At 39.3% G+C, this 18,040-nt stretch overlaps 1 protein-coding gene across 5 annotated transcripts in view; it reads left to right on the plus strand.

Moving 5' to 3' along the window:
• The window catches only part of LOC117405925 (ephrin type-A receptor 3), a 105,643-nt gene that overhangs the window by 22,546 nt on the left and 65,057 nt on the right, over positions 1-18,040 (plus strand). For all 5 annotated transcript variants that reach the window (XM_059030317.1, XM_059030315.1, XM_059030316.1 and 2 more), the window contains exon 3: positions 6,801-7,461. In XM_059030317.1, the coding sequence (XP_058886300.1) occupies positions 6,801-7,461 (661 nt within the window). The remainder of the gene's footprint in view (positions 1-6,800; positions 7,462-18,040) is intronic.

An 18,040-nucleotide genomic window follows, 5' to 3' on the forward strand; every position in this document is an offset into this window, starting at 1 on the left:
AAGAATCACTCAGAATGGTTGCAGAAACATTTAGAAAAACAAGTGCTAGTGGTGCCACTTTATTTTGGGGAATGTTTCCATTAAAGTGCATTAGTTAAATTGCACAGTAATGTAATGTGAATGTTACAGCTGCTATACAGATAGTTTTACATATTATTACACTTGTAGATACACAGCAGGAACTACTCCACTGCTGTAAAGTGCTACAATATGTCAATGCACAATAATCTTGTGCATCTGAAATTTCCTAATGTGATATTTGAGGAGCGGCTGTTTTGTGTTTTCAGTTGCTGTCCATTTGCTCAGTATTAAATCATAATGCTTGCTGTTTTAATCAGCTGTTGATTGATTTGAGACTGGCTGATCAGAAACTGGTCTCACACACGAGAGAGCACATTCAGAGCAAAGCCGACCGACTCCACAGCCATGCAGAATCTATTGGGCTGAAGATCAATGCCCAAAAGACCAAGGTACAGAAATTCACTTACCTTGGAAGTATCATCAACCTACATGGAGGGGCAGAGGAAGACATAAGGTCCAGGATAACAAAAGCTAGGCCCTGTGTGGAAGTCCTCAACGTACGGCAGAAAAACTTTGGACTCAATTGAAAACGCTCAATTCATCTCACTCAATTTAAAATGCTCAAAGTCATCTCACTGCTGCAAACCACTTACCCATCAGAAGAACTGAAGATCAACAGACAGCCTCCATTCTCACTCCCAGTTGTCTTTGTCTTTTTTCACCTGCTGAAGTCATGGATATTATTACCGCATTACTGAACACTGGAGCAAGGGGTCTAAACTCATGAGGAGCCTTACCAGTAGTGCTTACGATGAGGTGAACTATCCCCTGGTGACTTCTTCCCTAAACCCAGGTGGGTCTGCACTCACATAACTTACCTGCTTGTACTAAGTTAGTGCCTGAGGTCCATGTGAGAAGTGTTTGATGAAGTCACTTTCAGTTCAGATAGACCTGTGCTGACATCCCTTAGGAGACTGATCTTGGTTCCCAGAATTTGTGTTAGCAAAGTCTGAAAACTTGCTGCATCTGGAGGCAAAACAGTGAATTGTGAGGAACCACAGGAATTCGGTTCAAGACTTTCTGATCCCAAAGAGCTGCCTACAAAAGCACTGTGATTGCTATTAATGCAGCTAATATTATTATCTCCCCAGGGGATGATGCAGGAATATTGTAAATGCAATCACATACACTTCCAAGATGTGTTGCTATATCATGACAATCATGCACACATAATATCTGGGTCTTGGGTTTGATGAAGCTTAGCAAATACACATATTAAGCTACAGTGTCCCACAATCATGTAAAGTTTTTACACTAATATATAATGAATTGCTTTGCATTTGCTATACTCTTGTTTACCAATGTTTTATTTATGACGCAGCATGCATACAACTTGAACTAGAATATCAGCACAAAAAAATACAGTATATAAAATATAGTGTTGCTAGTATAGTCAATAGGGATTTTCATTATTATTATTATTTATTTCTTAGCAGACGCTCTTATCCAGGGTGACTTACAGTTGTTACAAGATATCACATTATTTTTACATACAGTTACCCATTTATACAGTTTTTTTTTTTTTTTTTACTGGAGCAATCTAGGTAAAGTACCTTGCTCAAGGGTACAGCAGCAGTGTCCCCCACCTGGGATTGAACCCACGACCCTCCGGTCAGGAGTCCAGAGCCCTAACCACTACTCCACACTGCTGCCCATTCATTCAAAACCTCCTAAATCCTAAACAGATTACACTTACAAGCTCCAATATATGCACTCATCAGTGTTTACTCTGGGCTACTGTGAAGCGAGCCTCAAGGTGAACTAGGTGTAATTACTCATGACTACCTCGTTTGAACTGATAAGCATTTCACCCTGAAGGCTCAGCCCTTAGAACTCATTTCAAATAATTTGCTGCTATAGCACTGCCATTGGTGGATTCACTGGTCCTCTTCTGCATGTGTAAGCACAAACCCTAATAGTTAAAGCAAATGAAGTGCTGAGCCATTGGGCACTCACTTTACAGTCTGCTCAAGTAGCTGCAGTAAATATTAATCTGGAGTGTGCAGACAGTTCTTTAAACACACAATCCTGTTTTCTACAGCCTCTGGAAATCTCATCAAGGCTTTAATCTGGGGTGCAGGATCAACAGGCAACTGCAGTAGATTATTCATTTTCTTAAAGCACACAGAAACACAGTGCTGTACATTAAATGATTGCTATGTTTTTTTTTTGTATGTATGTATTTATTTAATTTGTGCAAGCATCTAGACAAGGGTAACCACACAGAACATTTTGGCTAAGGCAATTTATCATTGACAACATTGAGGAGGGCCTTAGCTAAAATGTTTGTCAATTTGGCTTAGTGTTTGAGGTGATGAATGAAATAGAAAACATATACTGTATACTGTACCCCTTTAACAGACACACAACTCTTCAGTAAAACTATTTAGGTAAACAAACAAACAAAAAAAGAAAAAAAGGCTTTATTTTAAAAGTTGTTTTGTTTTAAAATGTTGTACCTCTCTGTGGTAAAGTGGTAAAGTGTCACAGCTCAGGCTGGTGAATGTGAAGAATTTTAAGCACTAATGGGCACGTTTAATAACAAGCACAGTACTAAACAGTACAGACAAAAAGACACTTAACAAAGTAAAAGGCACACGGGCCAAAACAAAAGGTCTATACAAAACTCACAGACGTGGACATAAACACAGCACCATGAACCCCCACCTTTATCACCAACATTAATTCTAAAAATGAACACCCGTGATCACCCTTTTTATACATCTGTGGCTGGAGCCTAATTAATCATGAATCATTTAATCAACGTATGGCTCCAGCCACATTCCCATGTGTTCTGGCACGGAGGAATTTAACCCCCTCCCTGCCAAGCCAGTATCCCCCCCCCCCCCCCCACACACACACACAGGGCTTTCACCCTGCCACACCCTCCCTGAACTATAGGACTAATGTGTATCTGTTAGGGTGATACAATATTGATGAACAAACCTATTAGGATTTGTAATCCTAACATTTTTACTGGGTTGTAAGTTACAGGAAATTCTTCAGAATATGAGCTGATGGATATCCAGCTGAACAAATCTAAAAAACCTAAAACCTATAAACAGGGATTAGCACTTATTGTGACTTCAGAGTGAGTGGGGGCTGTACTGTGTGTTATGCCTTTCCACTCAGGAAACCTGTGATGAAAAGCAGTTGACTGATCCGCCGCAGTTGTCCATTTGCGCCTGTGAGGAAATTTAAGCTGCCTTGGCACTTGTTATAAAATATAGGATTTTGAAAATGTACAGCGGAAGCACTTTCGCCTGAAGAGTAAATAAAACACACCTGCGTTCATTTCATCTCATGTTTCTCTCTCGGTATAGTTACCAAGCATCCCTGAGATGGAGGTTTATGAATCTGGAAATCTTCTCCAACTCAGGACCTACAGCTGTTAATATCTCATAGCCCATTTCAACTGACAGCCTTGTATGTGTGTTTGGTTTACACGGGTTGACATGCTGTGATGCAGACTTCTTTTTATTATTATTATATTGTACCCTTGAGCAAGGTACTTTACCTAGATTGCTCCAGTAAAAACCCAACTGTATAAATGGGTAATTGTATGTAAAATAATGTGATATCTGTATAATGTGAAATAATGTATAATGTGATGTAACAGTTGTAAGTCGCCCTGGATAAGGGCGTCTGCTAAGAAAAAAAATAATAATAATAATAATAATATTATTATTATTATTTGTTTATTTAGCAGACGCCTTTATCCAAGGCGACTTACAGAGACTAGGGTGTGTGAACTATGCATCAGCTGCAGAGTCACTTACAATTACGTCTCACCCGAAAGACGGAGCACAAGGAGGTTAAGTGACTTGCTCAGGGTCACACAATGAGTCAGTGGCTGAGGTGGGATTTGAACCCCTCCTGGTTACAAGCCCTTTTCTTTAACCACTGGACCACACAGCCTCCTTTTTGCTACCGCTTATGTGTGTATTACATGACAATCAGTGCCAACTATGTATGTATTTCACATTGTATTTGACGTATTGATTTTTGTGAATTGCAGTATGTTAAAAAAAAACAGGCTTTCTTATGTCATATCAAATACACTTTCCCTTTGGAGTTTGGGGCCTGCATGCTCCATGTGTCCGTGGAGACCCCAGCCTGTATTTCTCTTATCTCTGAATTAGACTGGGGCGGACAGGGGGCGGACAGGTGCCACCAACTGGCTTGCAGCTCATGAGTCATGTTCACCTCCCTCAGCTGCACAGGGCCTCCCAGACACTGCTCCACCATAAAAGGGTGGCATATGTCCTCAGCAAGCTTCATTAACTTCTCCAGAGAAACCGTGATGCCTCTGACATATTAATTATTTCAGAAGCATTCGGCACTTCGAGAGCTCTGCAAGGGGGTGCCACCTATCTTCCTCATTTGATTCAAATTACAGGGGAGGCTGCACAGCTATTATAAAAGCAGAGGCTGCTAATGCCGGCTGCTTTCTGTCCCAATACCTTAGATTGTAAGAAATCACTGGTATAGCGTACTTGATAATTCCCATGATAGCAGGCTAATTAAAAAAACTGCTACAAAAAGGTTAAAAAACAAGTTTTTACTACTTTTGCTACATCATGTGGTTATAGATATCCTATTGGTCAATGGAAAAGGGCATATATATTTATATGATAACACCCATATGCATTTTGGATTTAATCAAATCTAAATACATATTACTTCATACATTTTCTCTGATTATTGCTTGAACATATGCATTCCTAAACACTTTATTCCAGCCTAAATTGGTAATTCAGTCAGGATCTCAGTGGCTACAAAAATGGTAAAAGTAATACTACTGTGCTAATGAACTGCTCAATAGTGTCACCTTTTTGGTAGATATACCGAAAGGAGGTACGCACACAGCCAGCATATGAAACCCTACAGATGGTCAAATTGCTCATTGTGTTTGTTTTTTTAAACAGTAATCAAGTATTACTTTCTCTAGTAATATGAAGCAAGAACAGGATTATAATTTTATTACATTTTTTTTTCCTGGAACAGAAGGATTACTTGTAATCGCACATCCAGTGACAGCAGATCTATTAGCTGTAAATATTTAACAGTTGGCATAACTCCACAGTGTATATAAATGAGACGCTAGACTGGACCCATGCCACACCAAATGTACCAACTGGAAATGCTTTTTGCATTTCCATCTATCGGGTACTCATAGCTGTAAAGTGATACTAGGAAAGTACAGTGGTCCTTAGAAAAGGTCTCCGTAATACAGACATTTGGTTGCATAATTATGAGGTAAGGTTTCCTGCAATTACTGTACTTAGGATGTCAAACTGGCAAGTGCAAAGGGCCGCTATGCACTTCAGGGAACAGGCTTGGGTTCCAACCTGATCCCAGGGTCCATTCTGTGGCTGCTGCCAAAAGAAAGTCATTTGCTAAATTTGTCAAAAGGATACAGTATCCACCCAATGTTTGCTGTCAGGAACTCTTATAACAAGTATTATGTTTCCTTCTGCTGCAATATCGATGCAAATCCAACATTCAGCCCATTGTTAGTTTGTTTCCGTATTATGCAGGCACATAATATCAACAGAAAACATTAGACTTATTGCCCAAGTATAGAATGAGGTTGCTCTCAAAAAAAAAAATGTTGAATTCAAATGGACGCTATTTTTATACAATAGCCAAGGCACATTTTCTGAGAAGAATACAACACTTGTAACAATAAAACAAAGCAAGAAACGATATTGTAAAGTATTTTGCGATTTCATAAGAAGGGACCTCTGTTAGATGAAACATGGTGTTTTGATCACAGTTCAAGATTCCACACAAGTTTTAAGAACAAAATAAAAATCTTGCTGCTGGCTTTTCAATGGAGGCTCCCGGGTTTCTATCGCATGCAGTGTGAAAGACCCACCATGCGGATAGCTTTAGCAAGGCAAGGCAAGCAGATCTTTTTTTGTGATTTCCCTTTAACACTCAAAGATGTTGAGTTCTGAAACATTAGCAGTATTCCGCTAAGCAGAAAGTGGATCACGATATGCACTGGGGCAAAATGTTTTCTCACCGGAAGTGATTGGGTCTAAAAACAGGAGTATATGTTACTCGTTACGGATATTTGTGTATACTTGTTACCCAGCACACCACTGGAATTAGTTTTTATGCCTTTACGATTTTTGTTTTTTAATAGTTCAAAGTAAATGGGACTGATGGGACTCCTAAAGCAAGATTTAGCAAAAAAAAATAAAAAATACCCTGGGCTTCTGATTTTAAGTGTATATTGATTTGCAGCTTTGATATTCAGAACAATATATTTGCCTGTATAATTATTACTAAATAAAAATGCAAATAAATAAATAAAAGCAGATGGGACAGCAAGAGTGTTAATGTATCAATCAGCTGAATCTAAAGTGAAATGCTTGTGGAATGGTGTCCTTAGCATTAAACAGAAATTAGACTACCTTAGGACATCAATACTGTGTAGCCCAAAACAAATGACAGCATCTGTAATGAACAGTCTGGCTTTTGCAGTTGAATCAAGGATTCATGGTCAGTTCTGTGTTGAAGTCAGAGTTACTGAGTGGCCTTGTTACTGTAACCGTTAGCTCCCCTCTGTCCAGTAAATGAAGCTCTTCTTCAGGCATGAATACTGTATCTCAAACATAGGTTACCCTTTCTGTAATACCATATTAAATAAACAAGTGCCTGGTCAGTTGCTTCCTATTTAACTGTTGTTGTTTATCTTGTGTCTCCAGTGGGAAGAGATCAGTGGGGTGGACGAGCACTACACCCCGATCCGCACCTACCAAGTGTGCAACGTGATGGAGTACAACCAGAACAACTGGCTAAGGACCAACTGGATCCCACGCAACTCAGCCCAGAAGATTTACGTGGAGCTCAAGTTCACCCTGAGAGACTGCAACAGCATCCCCCTGGTGCTGGGCACCTGCAAGGAGACCTTCAACCTGTACTGCATGGAGTCGGACGAGGACCAAGGGGTCAAGTTCCAGGAGTACCAGTACACAAAGATCGACACTATCGCGGCCGACGAGAGTTTCACTCAGATGGACCTGGGCGACCGCATCCTCAAGCTCAACACTGAGGTGCGCGAGGTGGGGCCTGTGAGCAAGAAGGGGTTCTACTTGGCCTTCCAGGATGTGGGGGCCTGTGTGGCACTGGTCTCTGTGCGGGTCTACTTCAAGAAGTGCCCGTACACTGTTAAGAACCTGGCCATGTTCTCAGACACAGTGCCCATGGACTCCCAGTCACTGGTGGAGGTGCAGGGCTCCTGCGTCAATCACTCTAAAGAGGAGGAGCCTCCCAGGATGTACTGCAGCACGGAGGGGGAGTGGCTGGTACCCATCGGGAAATGCTTGTGCAACATCGGGTATGAGGAGAGGGGGAACTCCTGCCAAGGTAACTCACACCTTTACGCTTGGCTTTAGTGTGTGTTGTCAGGGTATTGGAGGTCAATTGAATTCACATGCATTACATTCTAGCTCCATCTACCCTTTTTCAATTACGTTTGTCTTTATCATGTTGCAGTCAAGTAGTATGGAAGTTGCTCTGGTCCAAACTGGATGAAATTGGGGAGGAGGTTATAACAATAAGGAGGGTTGTAACTCAGCATTGGTAGGTGTGGTTGTGGAGGTTAGGGAGATTTATATAATTATTATGTTATAGGAGGCTGTGTGGTGCAGTGGTTAAAGAAACAGGCTTCTAACCAGGAGGTCCCTGTTCAAATCCCAGCTCGGCCACTGACTCACTGTGTGACCCTGAGCAAGTCACTTAACCTCCTTGTGCATCGTCTTTCGGGTGAGAGGTTGTTGTAAGTGATTCTGCAGCTGATGCATGGTTCACACACCCTAGTCTTGTATCTTGTAAAGTGCTTTGTGATGGTGGTACACTATGAAAGGCGCTGTATAAAAATAAAGATTATTATTATTATTATTATAAATACAGCCAATCGATATAGTCTGGCTGCTCATTGGTGTTATGCCAATAGAGACAGCAGTTCTTTAAAACAAATATATTTCTTCAAAGGGGAGAACTGATAAAGTACCTACTGTAAAGTAGCTTAAACTACTGTACAACAAGACAGTTCAAGATATATCTAATTGAATTAAAATGATCTTTAACCCAGCTGCAGGTACTCAGCAGTTCCATAGCCTTCGTTGAAAGGTAATCACATGGAGGATCTCTTAGAAAGTATTTTCAGCTAACCTAAAAGTGGTTCAGTTTTGCCAAGATAAGTAAATGTGAACAAAACATAGTCTATGTGAGTGTTATAGGATTTTATTAAGAAAGTGATATTTAACATGTGCTACCAAGCTTTTGAAAACAAGGCCTTTAATCATCTTTCAATGTTGCAGGATGTTGTCATACTGATACCCCTGCCACTGACACGAACACCTCGTATCTCTCAGCTCTAACAGAGGAAGGCTTTGCTGTTTAAAATATGGGCTCTTGGTGACACAGTCCTTTGCTGAAAGCATCTTGAATCAGTTACAGTTATGAAAAGCTTTTGTATAACACTTCATCAGGGTCTTGACAAACTAATTTGGTGTTTGGTACACGGGCCATGGAGAGACAGGCACTTACCAAGCACAGCTCATGCACTACACGCCCGCGTGCAGCCACAGGGTGGGCAGGTGGGAATTCTGGGATTGAATCCTGAGCAGGTCTTACAGCCAGGCTGCCACGGTTAGGCAGGAAACAGGGAGGAGTAGGGCTTGCAGAAGCTCAGCATTTTAGCCAAGGCTCTTTAACAGAGGTGTTGGGATAGTGGGGTTAGGCATGTCAAGTAGACAGATATTCATCTGTATTGTTAAGGCATTCTTGGGTTATTGATAGAGTTAGAGGTAAAAACACCATCACATCCAACTGCCACATGTAAATTGCACAGCTGTATGTGGCTGAGCGATGCTGATTCTTGCATAATAGCTGCCACTCAATGGCAGTCAATGCAGCTTCTTCTGTAATTCACTTGCTTTGTAAAGAGAGGTGCTTCAGTGCATTAGTCGTACTATATACATATTAGGCAAAAAGCAACTGCTTCCAGTTAAATGTTTTTGTCATCTTACGCACACCCTAGTCTCGGTGAGTCGCCTTGGATAAAGGCATCTGCAAAATAAACACATAATAATAATAATAATAATAATAATAATAATGATAATAATAATAATAATACTGAAAGTTGGGCTGTGGTGTTCCACGATCCTCCGATGAGAGACTGCATTCAAAACAATAAAGTTAATTTAGTGCCAAAGTCAAACTGCATTACAAGTGCAGTAATGCAAAGGGACAATGCTAGCACGAGGGCAACTACAATTCTATGAGTAACCACAGAGGTAACATCGTCATACTGTGACTGTATCACAATGGTAATGCTACTGCATTATAATTACCACTATTTAATGTTTCTTCCAAATCCATTGTATTATTTTGACATTGCTGGTAATGCTGTACCTGGTAATGGATCCGCTAGGCTATCTCTATATAATACATTGCTGAAGTTACTATTACAGATTTCTACTAAACTGCTGCTACAGTTCAGTTAACCTGGTGAACTGCAGTCCCTGCCACTGCACCTATTTCACTCTACCTTGACTGCATGTGTTTTTCATCAGGAATACCAGGCTTTGTAAGCTTCTTAACTCCCTAGGGAGTGAGTCTGGGACAGGCTGGCTGCCTGTTCAGAGACCAGAATAATCCTGCTTGGTTAAAAACTACCTGCCTCTCAGTGCCGGTGCCTCTGTCAGAGCTATGATAGGTGCCTCTAGCAGGATAAACCCATTGAGACTCAGGGAAGTGCGACTGGGATCTGTGTGAGAGGTCCAGAAATAAACACTGAGGCAGTGATCACTGCGTATTGAGAGCTCCATGCCTCTCATACTCTGGAGCGCTTGTGTGAATGTTTTGATATATTTGACAATCTCTTATTAGTTCCAGAGTGTGGCTAATGGAAGCTAATAAGGGTTTATATTACCAAAGCATGGCAGCTGCAGCTCTATAATAAATCCCTCTTTGTAGCTGGAGAAGTGTGCGAGTGAGAGCTCATCATAAAAGGGTTAGGTGTTAAGGACCAATTTACTATTAAAATCCAAGAGTAGTCATAACATGAACTGCTATTTTTAAAAGGATTTAAAAAATACCTATTATACACAACACACTAAAATTCCTAATCGTCTAGGTACACAACTGATTTATTTTTTTAATGCACTTTTTTTTTGTTACATTGACCACACTGCTAAAAATGTATCATTTTTCCAGACAATATTACATTGACTCATTATGACTTTTCGTACTTACTAAATAAATTGCCCAAATAAAGAAAGAAAGAAAGAAAGAAAGAAAGAAAGAAAGAAAGAAAGAAAACATGTTTTGTTGATCACTTATGTGTAGGGCTGTATTTTTATCATGGTATAGAAACTGCTTATTGCACTATTCTTTGGGTATTTTCACACACATATTACACGGCAATGGGTAAATTTCACTGAAATCGTGAAATCTGTTAAAACTGTGAAACAAATACAGCATTCCTTATGGGTGCCTGTTACTAAAATCATGCTCACAGCTGCTGTTTGAACTGGCGTTCTGAAAGAAGGTGGAAAAACATTCTGTACAATTATATTTTTCTGATGAACAAAGTTTATAAGTCATGCACTAATTGTATTTTTTTATAATCTAATGACTGATAGATTTAAGTTTTAACTGCATAAGGGAATGTGTTCAAATATGCTAAAATATTTACATCCACCCATTTAGATGTTTAAAATAGATTCTACTAAATCTGTCATTTGCTCTTGATTTACAGCAGTGCATTTAAAATGTAAACTCCAGAAATAAAGTAGAAACAGGACAGTACACATGCCAGTCACTATCTGAACATTTGGGCAGTGCACATACCCTGTATTCAAAATGTTTTGCTTCTAGTTTAGCTTTCCTAATGTTCCACAAGAAAGGTTCAAAATGACACAGATCTGACATATGGTGGCCTATACAGGCAGCTCAGTCGAATTCACTGCCTGCAGCTATGTTTATAGGCATGCAGGACAAGCAGAATATGAGAGGGTTTAAGTTTTAACTTTAGTGGAGCTTCACTGTACATGAAAGAATTATGCAGAAACAGAATGATTTACTTGGAGCATACGTGATAGAGGTAGGCGAAGTATTTCTGTCACCGCACATGGATGTTTACTCTCCAGACTCATGGATTTCCTGTTCTTTCTTGAAATAATAAATAGACTGGTATGTGTGCTGAATTAAAAACAATACATATTAATCCCATTCCACGACAGCAAGGCAATGCCTTGTGACTAAAGGCATAAACAGATTTACAGCTCATAATAAACCATCATAGCTGCTGTAGTTAATAGACCAGAAACAATGTACTGGCAGTTAAAAATGTATCACATGCATATTAGTAAAAGAGTAAAAATGGCATAGCATTAGTTCAATCCGAAGACATATTTTCCCACATTAGTTCCAACATTAATCAGTCTTTCTGTTAAAATCCCGGAGTATGCCTCTCACTATGTCTGCATTGAGCCCTCAAGCCTCCCCTATATATCAGGACAAGGGCTCAGTCAAACCTTACCAAATCAATCTTCCCCACATTCGCCTATTGAATCAACAGCAGGAATACATTTACATGGACACAATTTAAGACAACCATAGCGGAATAGAATGCAATTACATTTGAATCCATTTCTAAATTCGTATCCAGCAGTGTGCTGAAACCCCTCACTTGTAAATAGGGTTTATTTTTGTCATTTATTTTGTACCAGGCACTTGTTTTCCGTCACTCATATTCTACAGTATACATGTGCAGAATTCCACCCACTGCATCAACAACACTATTATCTTTATTTAAATGTTTAACTGGACCCAGGAAAGGGTTAATTTTGAGCCTTGTTTAAAATACTTACATTTCCGTGTGGGGATGTGGTTACAATGGAGAAAACAGAAAGCTATGATTGGAGGTCCAATTTATGAATGATTCACTGCAGTTTAAAAGAGGTGTATAAAAGGCTGCACCTGGCCTGTATGTTCAGTCTTCTACAGGCAGGGGCTTAAGAATGAGCGCCAGTGGGTTGCTGCCTAAAAGCAACCAAACTTGTGGCAGTGTATTGTTATTATTTGTTTAAAAATCTTTTGTTTTCCTTTATTTTTGCTAAATAAAAGTGCTAGCAGGATCACTATTTAAATGTCGGCCTGTTTCCCTGCCTTTTCACCTGATCGCTGGCGTCTGACCCTCACAACCAGTCTTAATTTTTTTTTGGTTATAAAGGGCATGAATGTTTATTGAGCTCAACTAAGATTATTAAATACTGAGTTACATTAAATATTGCAAGCTGAGTCTAGTTTGAAAACAAACATCTCCAAATCCCCAGAAATAGAGTTCAGCTGTGTTTCTGTGTGGGTAGTTCTGTGGGCTGGTATAGCCCATGGGAAGAGGCTAAAATAACTTCTTAAAACAGATACACAACCTATTTAAAAAGATTCCTTTCTTGCACATGTCAAATTACCTTTAAACATATACATACAAACTGCATTTTAAACAAAACAAAGAAAGCTTGAATTTCCAAACAGTTAGACCTTGAAGGACAGTGTTAACAGATGCTAATTTATACATTGTGCAGTATGGGTGGGAGGGGTCATATTATTGAAAGAGCTAATTTAAGAAACCAGGAAAAGTCAATTAAAGGTGCAACTATACACACACCTTATTAGCATCAGCACGCTGACACTGCAGCCTTTCAGAGCTCTACCAGAACTATAGTAAAGTGCGAGGCAGGCAATTACATTGTATCAAACATAACAGGATTACACTCATTTCATCTCACTTTGATAGAAATACTTGTTTTGTCTCCCAGAAATGAAGATGAAAGCAATCAATTCATAATAAATGTATTTGTTATTATTATTATTTTTTTTTATTATAGTTTGAAAATATTAGAGGGAGTTATATAGTCTTATATAGTCACAAAGTATTGTGTGATATGGATAAAGCAGTAAAAACATTCCTGTACTGTATTAGCAACTTGGGCATAGCTAAATAAATCCAATGGTATCGTCCAGCAGTCCATCTGACTGTCCTGAAATCTGCAAAATGACACTGGCTGCTGCTTAATTTGTATGACAGAATAAAGTCATTTTTACTGAGGAAAGTAACATTAGCATTTGGGTAATGCTGCAATCAATGTAACTGTTAAATAAAAATGAGCTCAGTTACTTCAATTAAATGCCTCCTGCTAAGTGTGCTCCTGTTGAGATGCAACTGCTGTGTCTGCAGAAAATACACTAAGCCGACAACATTCCAACAAGCAGTCTTGAGAGCAGGGACCCGCTAGATTTCAAAGAGTATATGTTAGCAAACAAATAGATCATAGAATACAAATATAAAATAAATGCATCCCGGAGTGGTTTGTGTCCTGGCTGTGTAAAGTTGTCAGTCTTGGCTGAAGATCCCATGGGGTGGGGAGGCAAAATCATCAAGGACTGCTACAGCGGCCCCTACTGGCCAGGAGTCCAATGGATATCTGCAGGACTGTCGCTTGTTCTGCTGTCCGTTACTTCACCGGCATAACTGGACAATCTAAATTGGGAAAGAAAAAGAAAAGGATATGAGGGATTCTGGAATTTCATAGAGAATCTCAATAGTCATAGCACAGATGAGAGTATTTTTTTTCTCTCCCTTGTCATTAACTGTCTTATAAAGACACGTCCCATTCTGTGTAATTGCGTATAACCTACAGGAACACACAGACATGTCCTTTATTTATTGTGGAGGTTTCCCAGGAGGGCACCACGATGTTTTCTCTTAAATAAGCAGCAGAGATGGCTGATTAGGCTCACATTCTCTGAATGATCCTCATCGACCCTGCTTTGGTGAAAGGATCTGCTTTAAAACCGTATTAGATATTTGGCCCCATGCTGCACCTCGATGAGCCTCCATTGTGTGTGCAGCTGCCTCCTCTTCCCTTTGAGTTGTGAAATGAGATTCTTTCAGGATTTGGCAGGAAATACAATCCCGCCAGCCGCTACCACTGATTTGTAATTAGATCTTATTAATGAGATTGAAGAAAGTGCAATTGAATATTTTAACAAGTCAGATCTTACCCGCTATGGTTCAGAGTGGAAGCCAATATTGTCTCGTATTACACTCATGCACAATAGATGGAACATCATCTACATTTTTGGAAAATGTCTGAAAGATTTATCCTTATCAGGAAAGAGATTTTAGGTGCTAATCCATTTTTGAAACCTTACTATTTTTACTTTAGAGACAACCATCTGAATTGTTTCTAAACTGTTTGAAATATTCTTGTAGTTTGTTTAAGTAATGTAGTTAAATTTATTTGCTAGTCTTGCCCAGTTATTTTCATTTCACTTTGGAGTAAAAGCATTCTTACATCTCTCAAAATGTCTGTCACTCCAATCAAACTTGCTGCTTTTTGACTTCCATGTCCAAGTAAATATTTAATTCTTGATTCTTGTTTATTCTTTATAATTCTAGTCTGGTGAACGATAAAGTACAAATCATAGTCTTTTCAAAATGTGCCAATGTAGTTATAAATAGTAGGTTTACTTGATCACCTAAAGAATTAAGATACTAGGGCTGTAACAAAGGGTACATTTTGACCTTCGGAGGTTTGGAATACAGTACCAAACGAAGGTTTGAACCTTCCATGGTACTAATTTGCATGATTTGCTGGTGACGTCACCATAGCTACTAGTTTGTAATTGATTGAAAATCCTATTATCTTACAGCTAATCCATATAATTGGAATAAAACATTCAGTGCTCAGTTTTCAAAATTAAAATTATTTAGTGTTTCATACTTTATACAAATCAAAAGATCGAATTTTGCATGTAAATGACATTTAATGTGTGATTTATAATATGCACACATTGTCAAACGGTTTCTGTTGACAGAGAAAAAAAAGAAAAAAAAACATGAATGCCACCTGACGAACCTTCGAAGTGTTAGAGCTACCTTCGAATTCCTGGCTGAAGGTATCTTTTTATAGAAGCAGAAGGGGAGGAGGAAAGCTAATTTATTTCATTACAATTTCAAATTTTTAAAGGTGGGAACTCCCTGAAGAGATATCTCTGGGGTTGGTCTTTAGCAGGAGAAAGCATCGAGGATTCCATTAAAAAAGAAAATGATAAGGTTAAATGTGTTAATTCTATAGGGTGATGCTAACTTTGGCCATAGCTGTAGATTGCGATGACTGACTACTACTCAGCCTAGCTATTTAAAGTTAAATTGTGGAAGCCAGTGCTTGTGGATTTCTGTTTTACATGTTGTATCCAATAGAAGGGTCTTCATGACCTACTTTTCCATGGTACATCCTCTGTACTATGTCCCTAACTCACTTTGTAAATGTAGATTTCATTTCAGCCACATCGCATGTCCTTGACTCCTTTTCAACTTGCTCTTTTCTGTCCTGATGATCACAGATGTGCCTGTTGGCCTTCTTACTTATAGTAAAACCATGTTGTCTTGCCTGGTCTGTTCTTGAAAGCCTGTAACATCCTGGTCTTCGGGGACACTTGCCATGCTCAAGTGGAGGATTATGTGGCACAAATTCATCAGGAGGTCCATGGCCTCCATATCAGGAAACTTTAAACAAACACTAAGGGCCTCATTCACTAAACAGCGTGAGGATAAAGTACCGGGAAATGTACACAGAGTGCGAGTTGAGGTGCAGTCATAAATACAAGCAAACAAACGGCATCTAATGTTTAAAGTGTTTCACCACACACCTTTTGAAATGTAAATAGTGAACGTTTAATTGACTGAGCAAGTGTTTTGCTGACTTTTGATTAATATTACAAAATAAATCAGAGGGGGAGCAAGTTGAACGAAACAAATATGTATTTGATTTGCAGAGTTAAACATAAATGTTCCATTAACAATTACTTTCTCTGCTTTGACTGTCTCGCAGGACGCTGTGATTTGGGGCAAGACCCCCGCCCTCCTCCACCGGAGCACATTTATTTTGTCCTTAATGTTTAATTGAAGTTAATGTTCTCACTGATTCAGCACTGATTCGTAATTCCCCACCACTTCTTCTGCTAATACATTTAGCTCCTGGTCTATAAACTTTAGATTCCTCACTCTGTCCTCCTTGGTCGCTGTCATTGTGACAAACTCAGAACCGTACTTAGCTTTTTCTATCAAGCTCCCTTATATAATACAGCGTGTGTAAACCTCATGCATAATTCCGCGTGTTGAATTCTGCATGCTGAATTCCGCGCGTTGTGACAACTTGCAAATGAATCATTGTGGCAAAGTGCCCCGCCCCTGTGTGCATTTGTGTGTTCTGTGTTGTATATATGTTGCGTGTGTAAATGTTGGTGTATAGATTGGTACACGGGATATAAACGGGTCTGTGTTTCACGTGTATTTAAATTGTATATTTGTATTTAGGCACGGGATTGCACATCACGCACGTGCATTTAAAATGTAATATGTGAGCACGGGGTTGCACAGAATTAATTCACGTGCTGGGATTCAAGTGAATAATTAATTAGTAATTGAATCCCAGCACAACAGTATATATAGAGACACGTAGCACTCAGTCAGGGTTGGTGTTCGGTGAGTGGAGAACGAGTGTGGAGAAGGAGAGTTAAAATAAGAACGGAAGAACGTAAATATAAAGTAAATAGTGTTTTCACTCACCGTGTTTGTTCGTCCCTGTTTGTTAGTGTCTGTCCGTTTTGTCTACCTGTTTATTTTGGCGTGAAGTGCCGTGTCCCGTGTTTTGTGCTGTTTTCAACCCTTTTATTTGTTAATAAACGCTGAGTGCAGCCATTGCACTCAGCTCATCATCAACCACTGTCTTTGTTTTGAATTCCTGTCTGGTCTGACGCCACCCACTCTGGCCGTCTTTGTGACAATCATTTAGCTGCTTTATTTGTGTATATAATTAGCTTAGTGAATAGATCTACCGCTGGTTCATTTTTGCGCGTGGTGTGGCTTTCCCCTGCCACGCGGTAATTCTGGTCATTTACCACGTTTAGTGAATGAGGCCCTAAGCGTGGTGTAGTTCTCTTCCATACAGTGATTCATTTTGACAGTCTGTCTGACCCAGTAAATGTAGGCTGCCGAAAACCGGTCAAAATACAGAACTGTGTTTTTTTATATTTGGCAATGATCTTTAGCTTGCATTACTGTCAGCTCCATTTAAGAATTGACTTGTCACCGAGATAGCTGGCAAAACAGAAAAGCTCGCCAGTGATTAGCTTCAATCAAGCACTGAAGGGGCTTTGCGACTGTGGATTATAGGCAATGGGATATGTCCTTTCACCGCTAATGTGCTGTTTCAGTCCCATTCCAGTTCTGAATTCAAATGGAAGTCCTCTCAATGTGATGGGGCTCTGTGTGATATGTCCTTTCACCTCTAATGGGCTGTTTCAGTTCCAATCCAGTTCTGAATTCAAGTGGAAGACTGTGTGATATGAGGAGCCTGGAGGACAGGTGGCTTCACTGCAGTCAGATTTGATACTAATTGCTTAGCAGGTGTTTAGGTTTCGTAACTAAAAAAGGGTCTTTTAGCAGGCAATGATGGAAAATGTTTCTGTAATCATGAAAAACGTATTTTATAAATCAAATCAGAATTTGAAGGTACAACATATAATGTAGGAAAGTCGAGTAGAAGAAGGCACTCTGTGAAATGATTCTCTGCTTGACTCATCTTAACTTCAAAACTTCTCAGAACTGCTCATATAAAGTAATGAAGCTGAAATGTATTTGACAAAGATGTCTAGTTCAAAACATTTATCTCATTTTATTAAGTGTTTTTAGTACTAAAGTTATGGATGTGTTTGAAACAAGATTAGCATTTTAAATAAAAGGGTATTTCATTATCCTCTGTAGCTTAAGATAACTAATAAAAAATCTCTGTCGCCACCTAGTGTATATCAAACAAAATTGGTATAGCAAGTAACTGGACTTGATATTATGTTAATCTGTGGCTAAAAA

This window comes from Acipenser ruthenus, chromosome 9 (assembly GCF_902713425.1).
Source record: "Acipenser ruthenus chromosome 9, fAciRut3.2 maternal haplotype, whole genome shotgun sequence".
NCBI classification, from domain to species: Eukaryota; Metazoa; Chordata; class Actinopteri; order Acipenseriformes; family Acipenseridae; genus Acipenser; species Acipenser ruthenus.